We start from the raw sequence: 12,483 nt of genomic DNA, 5'->3' as shown, positions 1-12,483 counted from the left end.
AGGTTCGCACGAACCGGTGCGAACCGGCTGAATCCCACCACTGATTTAAACTATTAGCTGGGTGTTATTTATGTTTTTTATTTTATTTGATGTCTGTGGTTTTTTTCTACATACCTAATGTTAGTGGTCTTTCAATATGTGTGAATGTTATTGACCTGTACGTATGCATACTGTAACTCTTGATGTGTCTGACTTTAGTGGTCTTTCTGTTTATGCCAGTATTTTTGTTTTGTGTGTTCTTTGATGCTACTATGTTTTATTTGTTTTTGTGTAGTTAATATAAAAATACTGAAATTACAAAAGTTGTGGTTCTTAAAGTTATTAGTACATATATATTAATTTAAAACTGTTTTGAAAAAGGAAGACATTTCTTGTTTAAAATCCTCGATCATTTAATATTTTGATAGTTGATGAGTAGGATGGCACCTTTGGTTGGCAGAGAGGTGACTGAAAGGCTGTTTCTAGAAGGGTTTGGAAATCTTTGTCTTGATGCATCTTTTCATATCCGGAAGGTAAGATTTCCAAGGTTTGTAAGAATTCATTTTAAGATAATATGTTGTTATATAAAGTACACAAATTTTATGGTAAAAAACAATGATATATGATTTAGTGAAACAAAGGTATATGATATTATTAAACTAAAATAAATGCACTAATAAGACTGTAATACATGATACATATTATAAAAATATATGCAGTTGTAAAATTGCATTATGTACACTAGTAAAATTATGATATATATACATGTAAGTAATGTTATGACGTATGCAATAGCAAGATTACATCAAATGCATTAGTGAGATTGTTATTCAGTCATTTTATGATAAATACAAGAAGACTATATTTATATGGATACTAGTTTCAACATTTCACATGTACTCTTCAGTCCACTGTTTATTTATGGGAGAAACACATACAAACTACTCATTTTATAACAGAAGTTCCAATTCCTTGAATAGCATATGATGTCAGAATGGGATTCAACTTTAAGTGACCTTCAGATGTGTTGAAGTTTGGTAACCTTTGGATGAACAAACTTTATAGAATCCTTCTTTTGAGGTAATTTGTAGTTGTATGTATATGCTTATTTACAAATACTTCAATACATTAAAAAATTTTACCCTAAAAAAGTCTGCACCTCAAAATATAGAACAAACAGGGTGACTGGTAAGGGGGGGGGGGGGGTTCACGGGTCTGGCACTTCTTTTTTTTTTCTTATGAATAAAAATGGTTTATTATTGTTTATCAAAACACAGCATACAGGTTTCAGTAATTTGAGTTGCATTTATACTGGATTTATATGGCAAAATATCAGATATCCAGGCAACCTTCCAATCCATGTCAAATGAGCTATACAAGTAATATCATATTATACAGTCTGTAAAAGAGAGTATTTTTGTCACTATGTTCCTCAGGCATCATCTATGTGCAGCTATTGCGAGGTTTTGAATCACGACCTCAGGATGGTGTTGTATGTTACCAATGGCATTACTGTCATTATGGAATAGGAAGAGTTCTGAAAGTTTATTAATCCAAAGGTCGGTAAACTTGAACACATCTGAAAGTCACTTAAAGTTTAACCCTATTCTGACATCACATTCAAGGAGTTAAAACTTCTGTTATAAAATAACCAGTATATGTGTTTCTCTCTCAATTATTTGACTGAAGTGGATATGTGAAATGTTCTGAATAGTATCCTGATGTTTCGTTAGTGTGGAATTATTTTACACAGTATTCTATATTTACCTATTATTGCAAGAAGAAAAATATGATATTTTGTCATAGCATCCTCATATTGTTAATTATGTTTTATTCATTGCATTGTATATAGTGAAGTTATCAATCTTTGTTAAAACAAAGTTAAATTAGTTAGGAGTATTTAGAAAATACATTGATTTGTCACACTTATTTTGTCAAAATGTATATACATTTTTTACCACTCTTTTTGGACCCCCCCCCCCTACACACACTACATTTATTTGTATATCCAAACTCCACTGGTCATGTAATATCACACATCAGTCTGTTATTAGTGACAAGTGAAAGCAAATATGTGTGCTGCTAGGGAAAGTTGTGGCATAGGCAGAGAGAGGAACCAGGATGTCGGGGTGGGGTAGTGGTGGAAACATCAGGCTGCATATACACATGTCCACATTCTACCATATATTTTAAGGATTGCCCCTGGTAACTTTTTCCTCATCTGCCTGGAAATAATATTTCAAAGTCTCATGATTCCCAGTGATTCAACAGTAAACCTGAAGACTTATAGCACTAAAAAGTTGGTTTCAATACACATGATGGACACAACACAAATAGCCCATTGTGTAGCTTTGTGCTTAATAATAAATAAATAAAGTCACATATGACAGTCAATGATGGGTATGAAAAATGCTTATCTGAGATACAAACAATAAAGCACAGCCTCGTTGGTGCTTAGATTGCAAACTATGAACCTTAAATGACTGGAAGCATGTGATGTAGTCTGATTGGTTATATGTCAACCTTTTCAGTACTGACAGTAGAATAAAAGAATGGAGAGAGCCACCTGAAATACCCGACTTTATGTGTGTATTTCAAAAAATACAAACTGCTGGAGGTGGTGTAATAGTGTGAGTAATGTTTTTGTGGCATGTGCTTAGTTCTTTTATCCTTTTAGAAAATGAACAATCTCCAGAGTGTACATGAATACTATTGCTCATCATGGTGATCCCATATTATATGACAGTGGCTCAGAGAGTATTACAGTGACTTTAATCATCTTTTTTAACTAACAAAATCATCAGACCTGAATCAGATTAAGCACCACAAGATAAATTTAAATATTAAATTCATAATTCTCTGCCAGCATCTGTGAGCCTGTTGCAGACCATGTGCCTGGAATAATTGCATAAAGTTGAACAAGGTACTTTCCAGCATCTTGTGGAATGTATTTTTCACTAAGTTTTAGCTTATTATAGTAATGAAAGGTGGTTCAATTCAGTGGGTGTCATAATAAATCAGCTAGTTAGTGCATTAAGCAGTCATTGTGGAAATCAGCAAACTAAATAATGCAATACAAGTTATTTTAATTGTAAATTTATGGCTTGAAAATGCAGTGTAAATTTAAAACAAAAATTAATGTTTAGAGGCTATAGAGATATGTAGAGCTAACCAGGAAATGAATACTCACTGGAAGTTTGTAGTGTGCCTGATGTATGTCATAATGATATTAGTTGTTGGAAGTTAATTTTTTTTTGATTACAGACTAAACTAGTCCAAGTTGTTTTACATATTTGTAGAACTGGGCAATTAGTTGAATTTGATAATTAATTAGTTGTTGGGCTCATTAATCGATTACTTTCAACAAATCGTTTATTCTCACATTAGATTTGGATAGTTGGAATAATCAAAAATAGTATTAATAGGAAACACTGATATTAATTATTTGATTATTTTCATGAGTCGTGACTCATGACACCAATTAGTTCGGCAGAACAATCTTGAATTAATCAAAAATAATAATGACAAACTGTATTGGCAATATTTTGATTATTTGGATAGTTGAAATAATCAAAAATCATAATAATTGGAATCGTCATAAATTATATTATTTGATTATTTTTATGACATTAATTGAATTAATCATAATTTTTATTAATCTGTTATTTTATGTGACACTAATCAAAGGGATCTATGCTCATAGATAAATTTTTATTTTGATTAACTGAATTAATCAACCAACTCCACATATTTGACATAGTTGTAGAGAAATTGTTAATCTAATAGTGTGAAACTATTGTTCTTGCTGTAGGTTTTGTTATGTTTATTAAGTCTGTTTGCAATATTTGAAAAATTAGTTTATCAGAAAGAATTGAATATAACAAGTATTTAGTTTTAATTTCTCTAACCCGTATAAAACATCCTAAGTTACTTCCTATTTAAAATTGATAAAAAATGTAAATATAAAAAACATATTGTTTAAGTAGTGTATTAAATGTAATAATATGTCTAAAATATGCAAGTTGAATGAACTTAAAAAAAGTAATATCTCTGGCTAAACACTTGATAGTTTGTTCATATTTTGCAATTGAATTTTTTATTTCTTTTGTTTTACCATATTTTTCATCTTATTATACATCTCATTATTTCCAGTAATAATGTTTTTGCTTGATCTTAGATAGCTCATCTCAGAATACTGATCTCAACAGTTGATCATTAAATACATGATTTCAGGAAAGAAACTTGTGGAATTGTAAATGTGACAGAATTTCTGCATTCCAATTTTGATAACTTTCAAGTGTGGAAAGTTTAAATTTTTCATTGTTTGCTAATTTATTTTGGTCTGTATTTAAACTCAACATATTTTTAGGTATGTGCATCAAATTTTGGAGAGCTCAGTGGTGTGGTTGGACAATCAGTGACAGAGAAGATCTTGGTAAGAAGCAAATCCTTTGCCTAAAACATATTAAGACCATTACTTTAAAACTTAGCATTAAAGATTGGAACAGTCAAATCAGGTTTTTTAAAGTTTAGTGCATCTGTATATCAGTTGATACAGCTTTCCATATGTGCATCGTTGATATCATGACACAGTGTCGCAACAGGATCACTTCCACATGTTCATGTAAAGTTAATGACATCCTAACCAATTATATTTATATCTATGTGTGTGTATTATCCATAGTTCTCTAGTATCTGTACTATTGACTACACTGAAGATATATTTCTTCTAGAAATCTGTTTAGTTGGGTTCATTATCAGCACTTATATTCATATAAAAGTCGATAATTATTGTTATAATGGGTTTCATAAAATATATATAACAGCTTTGGTCTGTTTTATCACATGTTTGCAACATGTTAACATCAGAACTATATATCTGACTATAACATGGATATTGTCATTATTTTATTTCCAAAATAAGCACTTGTCCAGTACTTTTACTGTGGTTTGAGTTTGGATGAGCAAGCTTGTTGCTGATCATTTTAAAATGATCATGGGGTTTGTCACTTCTATATTAAATGCCAGTCTGGATAGTCTCTGTCTTCACATTGGTATGTTGGTTTTGATGATCACTTGAGTGGGCTTTTTGAGAATCCTAACTCACCAATCGCATCATATAGGAAAATAGAGCTGTTGCAAACCATATTTTAGCACAGATAGCCCGTTGTGTAGTTTTGTGCTTAATTACAAACAAACCATATTGTGGTAGGTCCTCTATCTGAGATCATGTCATTCCCCAATCAGCCTTTTGTTTTTAATATAGAGATTTTAGAGTTTAAAGTGATAAAAGTGATGTAGATGTTGCCCAGGAGCAGTTTTTATTTTGTATATGTAAAGTTTAACTGGCCATAATGATTTAAACTCAGTTTTATTTATTTATAACATTTAGTTGTTCTTAGTATGACTTATCTTTTTTTTGTACTTAATTTAAATTTAACATGATCCTTTGGTTCACTTAGTTTCTGCTGTTTCTTCAAAATTAGTTGTCTAAAGTAAAAATATAATTATTTTTGCTTATTGTGAAATTCTTAGTGCATCTGTTTTCTCATTCAAGATTGCTACAATCATGTTCATGTATTAAGTTCTTGGTATGTCACCTGAGAGATAATTATTCTTTGAAGTCAGAGTGCTGCATACTCTTTACTATGACTATTTGATAAATCTGAAAGCTAGGTTGTACTGTCTATTATATGACAATGTAATGTTTTTGAAGGTTAGGATAGACTCTAGTTGTGGCTGTTTGCTTATTCAAGAAGGAGAGGTTTAATGGCTTATTGTTTTTAATGTCCATGTTACTAAAGGTTAACTTATATAGCCTAATATACTGTTTACTAGTAAATTACATAAAGGTCTCTAAAACCCCTTGATCACTTCATTTTGGGGCCTTCTCATCACTCTTTCACCAACTTTTTCTTTTTCATTTGTGGTATCATGGGTAAGTAGAAGAGCAGATAAGTTAGGCCTGTCAACAACTGGAGGTTCTTGGATCTCAGTCTTGGGATTTCTCGACAACTTATAACAAATAGGTTGCAAAAAGTGATACCAAAACAAATGATTAATATCATTTTCTCAGTTAAAAATACACAATAGACAATACACTACTAACAATGCACTAAACAATGAAGTATAGGGCCAGTGACCATGTTGTGTAAGTCTGTGACTAATAACAGCTGAAGAAGACTTTAAAAGAAAATAGAAGCTCTTGCCAATGCATATAGGTTCTTTTTGTAAGGGTAACTGAGTGATATAAAGGAAAAGAAAATGTAACTGGAAACATACACAAGTTAAGTCAGATATCACATTACTTTAAACTAAGTAAATATTATATGTGAAATTCAAGATCTTACTTGGATTTCATCAATGAAGCTGTAAAACAACTCTAAACTGTAATTAGTGGGAACCAATGCTATACCCTAAATCTGTTCAAACTTACTGTAAACAAAGGCCTCAACAACACTGTAAATCTTGCTCACTTATGGTGAGCCACTTGAACCCTTAGCTCAATGTAACAATGAAAGTAAGAGCATAAAGAAAACGTGGTAGAAACCTTCAGTTTCTGCTAAATACTTACTAAATCACAAATTCAAAAACAGCAGAAAAAATTAAGGAAGACTGAAATTATGCAACCTCTGTGCTGTAATCTAGTAAATTCTGATGAAAATCTGTATAACTCTATGAAAATTATGTTTACTTCTGTATTAAAATCTATAAAAATTCTGCCCTCAACACTGCCATAAATATATGAATAAACTCTCAAGTTCTTTACACAAGAAAGTAGTGATTGATTCTTCTTATATCAGCTGGCCAATGAATGGGCAGTGAAGATCACGGACAGTTCCATATGCTACTACTATCTGGTTTGTTAACAAAAAAACTCAGCTTACTAATTAAAAATAACATTGTTATTCCTGTAAGAGAACCCAGATAAGCAACTTTACCTTCATTTAACCTAGTTTGCCACTTAGAGCAAAAGTTAGTAACTCACTTGAGACTTTCTTTGCCCAACTGGGAACTATGAAAAACAATGCAATTGTGAAAGTATTATTTTTTAACTAAAGGGGTGGAAGACATATAATGCATTCTTGTACTAAAAGTTTATGTTCTTTGGAGGTTGTGAACCTACAGCTAAAAGTCTCGAGTCATTTTATCAAAAATTATGATAAAAGTAAATATAGATATATATTTAGATAAAATTGAGAAATACTATACAGACATGTTAACCTTTATAGCCTTGTAAACTATCATTGCAGTTATATAGCCTAATATAATAACTGTATATTAAACTCAAGGTCATAGTGTAGCTCCATATGTTAGTGGTATACCAGAAATTAACTGCACCCATGATAGCTAGCATCTGTTCAGGGACCACTTAGGTTAAGAAGAGCCTCAGGTTTCATTATAGAACACCTTAACTTCCTCCAGTTTCCAGGAATCTAAGATTGTTCAAATGAAACTAATATTTTTACCTCGATGTGCTTCTAACTTGTTCAAGAAAATACTAAAGGCCAAATCATAAGACAAAACTTTGTAGATATAAGAGTAAACCTTCTCTACATCTTTTCTTAAAGAAAGGAAAAACTTTTACCCTTCTTGAAAATGGGCAAAAGTGAATTTACACTCATTCCAGTTCCACACCTAATAAATATATATAACCCATTAATGCTAGTAAATAAAATGCAAATGTCACAAAATTCAAATGTATTGCCATGAATGTAGAATTTTAAAAATTTGCACACTTCATTTTTTGACAATAAATTAAATGAATTAAGAAAACTAATCCTTACTTTGTAGTCTGCACCAGCTGTTTACTGAGTCACACTGCTTTAGGAAGAAAACATATTGAAATGATAATAAGTTTCCCTATTGGATAAAGTTGTGTATATATATATATATATACTACTACTACTACTACTTGAGTCAGTGAGGATTCCAAGAAATACCTAAAAGACCAATTAGTAACAAAGAATATTTTAATAATTGCAACTGGTAAAGTGGGGTGGTGGAAATATGCTAAAGCAGCTTTCAAGTAAATGGAACAGTTTGGGGAACAGACATGAAAATATTGGTAAGGCATGACACATGCTTTTTTTATTCAAAGTTGGTGGTGTACTTGTATTACTATCCACATTGTTAATGCTGTGCTTCTAGTTAAGCTATATATATAATCTGGTATACTGTCTATGCTTCAAGTTGTATAGCCTAATATCTGTGTATATGTTGAGTTGTATATTGTATAACCAAATATACTGTATGTATTTCATGTTATTGTAGCTTATTATGTTAATTATACTTCAATTTGAATTCAAAGAAACCTGATGAAACCAGTTCATGTGTTGAAAGTGCTAGAGCTTGCTTCCTTGGGTTTCTTTGAATTTGATTTACCTAACATTTTTGATCTTGCATGTTTTTATTATATATTAAATGGTATAGCCTACTATACTATGTATATATATGTGTGTGTGTGTGTTGAGTTGTTTAGCATCAAATATTATTTGAATGTTAAGTTGTATAGCCTAGTTTAGTATCAATATGTTGAGTTATATATATCACATACCATCTGCATGTTATATTAAATATATATATATATTTTGTATTATGAAAATTATTTTAGTTTGCATTGTCAGCATAAATTTAGGATTAACTTACAACTCTTAAGCTGGCCAAATCTTGTGAGCTATTATTGGGATTATAGCCCAAAATATCATTAACAGCCAGGATACCCATTTGATGAATCAGTGCATCCAATTATTATAAGTTTGTTTTATGACACTGTATACTCCTAGTTATATCCATGTATTAATTACTGGGTTATTTTTTACTACAGATCTGTGGAAGTTGGATGTTTTGATTTGAAGTTAATAGTAAATGCTATATATAGGTTAAGTTGTATAGCTTACTTTACTGTATATATACTGAAGGTTAGGCTAAGTTTAATTTTATGCAGTTGTTTCATTATTTTAAACTTTAGGTTCTGCTGCTTGTTTTAAATTAAAACTACTAAAACTAAGTGTTACATGCAGTGCAAGACAAATTTTGTGATTTTACTGCTATGTTTACAGCTTACTGTATGATTATGAACTCTGTTTTAATCACTTTTACAGTGTAAAGCTTGGTTATCTGTGTTTATGTTTTGAAATTACATTCTTAATGTTTAGGGTTGAAATTAAAGTTTATTGTTCTTACTTTGTTTATATTACAGGTAATTTATTGTTATGTAAAATATTTTTAATTTTAATTTTAGACAGTTTACAAACAGCTGTATTTACTATTTTTAAATGAATACAGAATACATATTGTATTCTTCTTTTCAGAATATAAGCATTTCTGTTTATAAAATGAGCATTAAAAAAGAAGCAGTGTCAAAGTTGTAAAGTTTGTTTATATATTTTTTCTTTGCTGATAAGTATTTATAAGGTATTGTGTAGCTTTTGAGGTTATTATAAACAGATTATATTCTCATAAATTTCTTAAAACATCATGTTCTTTTAGATATTGAATATATTTATGGTCATTTATTGCATCTGTTTCCTTTTTCTTGTATGGGGATCCAGAGATTCCAATATTGACAGACTAAATGGTAAAATTTATCCATCAATTATGTATCATAAATAGTGTTAGACTTGCAAACTGGTTTGTAAGTAGCTTGTATTTTATCATAGTAAATCTTTGTTTTCAGCTTTACAAGTTCCAGTATTTGTGTGAAGATGGTGTGTGGGGCGTAAGAAAGGCATGTGCTGAAGTTTTCATGCCAGTTTCTTGTGTGTGTTCTATGGAAACCCGCAGAAAAGAACTGGCCCCTTTTTTGTTTCCCTACTATGTGACCAGTCTCGATGGGTAAGTAAAGTATATTTTTATTATTAAATCAACTATTTTATTGGAAATTTTTTTGCTCAGTGTTGTTCTAAAGAGTAAAATATGTAATTGAGTTTCTCAAAACAATTTATGTTTGACTTTTAAAAATTCTAATAACTTTGAAACAGATCTTGAATTTCAAATGTATTAAGAGGTGATTTAAGCAATATATGGCTGATTATTTATTTTTATTTCAATTAGGTAAGAGTAGCAGCTTTTCAAGCCTTAGGTCCTTTCATCTCAACATTTGCAGATCCTAGTAAAACAGGCATTTATTATAGCGAGAATGGAGTTATTACAGTTGAGGAAGAAGTAGAAAGTACTACAGAGGAAAAAGAGGTTTTATCTAATGAAAATAATCTTAGCAAGGAAAAATGTTATTCTTTAGACTCTGGAGGTAGAACTGATCCAGACAATCCACAAAGTTGTATAGAAAGTGATAAATCTGATGCCATTCAAAATGTACATAGAGAAAGTTTAAATATTATAAATCCTGCTGTGCTAGAAACTGGTGTTTCAGAATTGGAGGAGTTGAAGGTGATTTTAGAAGATGGTGAAGGTTCCACCGGTTGTGAGGATAGTAACAACAACATATTTCAAATATTCTCTGGCCAAGAAAATGGTGTGGAGATTTCACTGGAGGAAAAGTTAGCTGAACATTACTTCCAACACAAACCTTCAACAGTTATATCCAGTCAGACATCGAGTAGTCATGGGTTAAGTGAATCAGAAAGCTTTAGTGATGCTGGTAGCTCAGACCTTGTAATCACAGAAGGCATACAAAGCGGACAAGAAAGAGTTACAGAATCACCAGTAACTATGGCTTCAAATGATGAGCACCTGCACTTAAGAATTGACAGTGAAAATGCTTTCAATGCCTTTCAGTTTTGGAGGATCCCCATTCCAGAAATTGAATTGGATATTGATATTAATGGAAAAACCACCAATATCCATGTGAGGTCTAAGGTGCATGACACTGAACACCAACAGATCTGTTCTTCAGACTTGAATGTGAAGCTTGTATCACTACAAAGTATTAGCAATAGCCAATCATCTGAGATGAATGCTCTCACAGAAAGTAAAACTTGTAATAAACTGGGCCAGACTTCTAGGTAAGGAAATTTTCCCTACCAAATAGGTAGCCTCAGGTGTCATTTACTTTGTATTCTTATGGTGGAAATAATGGTTTTCAGAGGCATTGCAAGGCACTGGCACATTGGGCCCATGGCCCGATTCTACTTGAAATTATCCTGAATCCCTAGTTGGTGTCTTGAAAAATCAGAATAGAAAACCATGATTAATATTATACTGAAATGCTGAAAATTCCCATGCCCATGGGCCTGAGCCCCAAACCTAGCAATGCTTCTGATGGTTTTCACTTTTTTTCTTTTTACTGTGAGTATGGTAATGGAAAATGGTTTAAAAGTTGAAAATTAGATAGATCTTGGAAATTATGTTTTTAGAGAATAGTTGTAGAATTTGCCGTAGTAACATTATATGACTGATTAGTTTTAAACAAACTAGAGTTTTTATGTTTAATGAGAAAGTTAGAGTGAATTTTTTTTAATGCTTAACTAAAAATAACAAGTCTTTTTCAATGAGGCAAATCATATAAAATAAAGACATTGTTAGAGGTCATTTGGTTGATCCATGTAGGGGACACATATATAAATTTTGGCAGGGTAAGAGCCATCTTCAGCTAAGACAGTTTTATTTTTATAACAGGGTGGTTGGCCTTTGGAATGGGTTGCCTTCAGATGTTGTGGAGGCAGTAAATTTAAGTAAGTTTAAGAGAAAGCTTGATAAGTATATGAATGATAAGGGCTGGCTTTAAGATTTTTTTTTAAATCTATTTATTAATAACTTCAATTTAGTTTAAAGGATGGAACAGCCGAGATGGACCAATAGGTCCCATGTTGTCCTAAAATATTATGTTAGTGATTAGTTACTAATATAATGTGGTTTTTGAATTAACTGTGATATCTTAGTAGTGAGTGAAAAGGCTTTCTAATGCTTCTTCATTCAGTAAAGCTCATTAATAGTCTTTTCTATTTCATATTAGTAATTTTATTTTCTCTTAACCCTTTCCAGACAGGTCAAGGGTGAAAAATCCTGTCATCTCGTTTGTTGACTCGAATTCAAAATTTTATTGAAGTACTATTTCATAAATTTTTATCAATAAGTTTGGTAACAAACTGTAGATTATAATTCAAATTTTAGTACTATACATTATTCAATTTCTTAATTTAAATGTAAATATAAAAAAAACACAGTTAAACATTGATTTTTGTGTGTCATGTGGTATGTTGAATGCAGTACTGGTTCAAATTATATGTTTGTGTCAAAATAGTAATTCTATAGTTTCATACAAATTAGGAACTCAAATTACAGATATTAACAAGCTAGAATGAAAAATAAGACCTCATATCTTTTCATTTTGCTAAGATATTGCTCATGTAATAAACCTCTTTCCATTTTTGGAAATGCTCCCTTATATACACATACTTCTATTAGGTTGTTAAGAAATTAATGTCGCGTTTTGGAACACTTTCATTAACTATTCCCCAAAGAACGTACATCAAGTATAATAGTTAAACGAACTGCCTAAACACCATGTCAGTGCAGCCTATATAATGTGTAAAGTTTGGT

The 12,483-nt window shown here is 31.1% G+C and overlaps 1 protein-coding gene across 1 annotated transcript in view; it reads left to right on the top strand.

Moving 5' to 3' along the window:
• LOC106462612 (serine/threonine-protein phosphatase 4 regulatory subunit 1-like) overlaps positions 1–12,483 on the top strand; it is a 205,933-nt gene that overhangs the window by 176,383 nt on the left and 17,067 nt on the right. The window contains 5 exon segments of the mRNA XM_022389932.1: positions 408–512; positions 4,349–4,414; positions 9,659–9,776; positions 9,779–9,816; positions 10,036–10,946. Of these exon segments, the coding sequence (XP_022245640.1) occupies positions 408–512; positions 4,349–4,414; positions 9,659–9,776; positions 9,779–9,816; positions 10,036–10,946 (1,238 nt within the window).

This window comes from Limulus polyphemus, unplaced genomic scaffold, assembly GCF_000517525.1.
Source record: "Limulus polyphemus unplaced genomic scaffold, Limulus_polyphemus-2.1.2 Scaffold1207, whole genome shotgun sequence".
Classification (NCBI taxonomy): Eukaryota; Metazoa; Arthropoda; class Merostomata; order Xiphosura; family Limulidae; genus Limulus; species Limulus polyphemus.
Note: the sequence above shows the minus strand (reverse complement) of the source record. Positions and strands in the feature narration are given on the sequence as shown.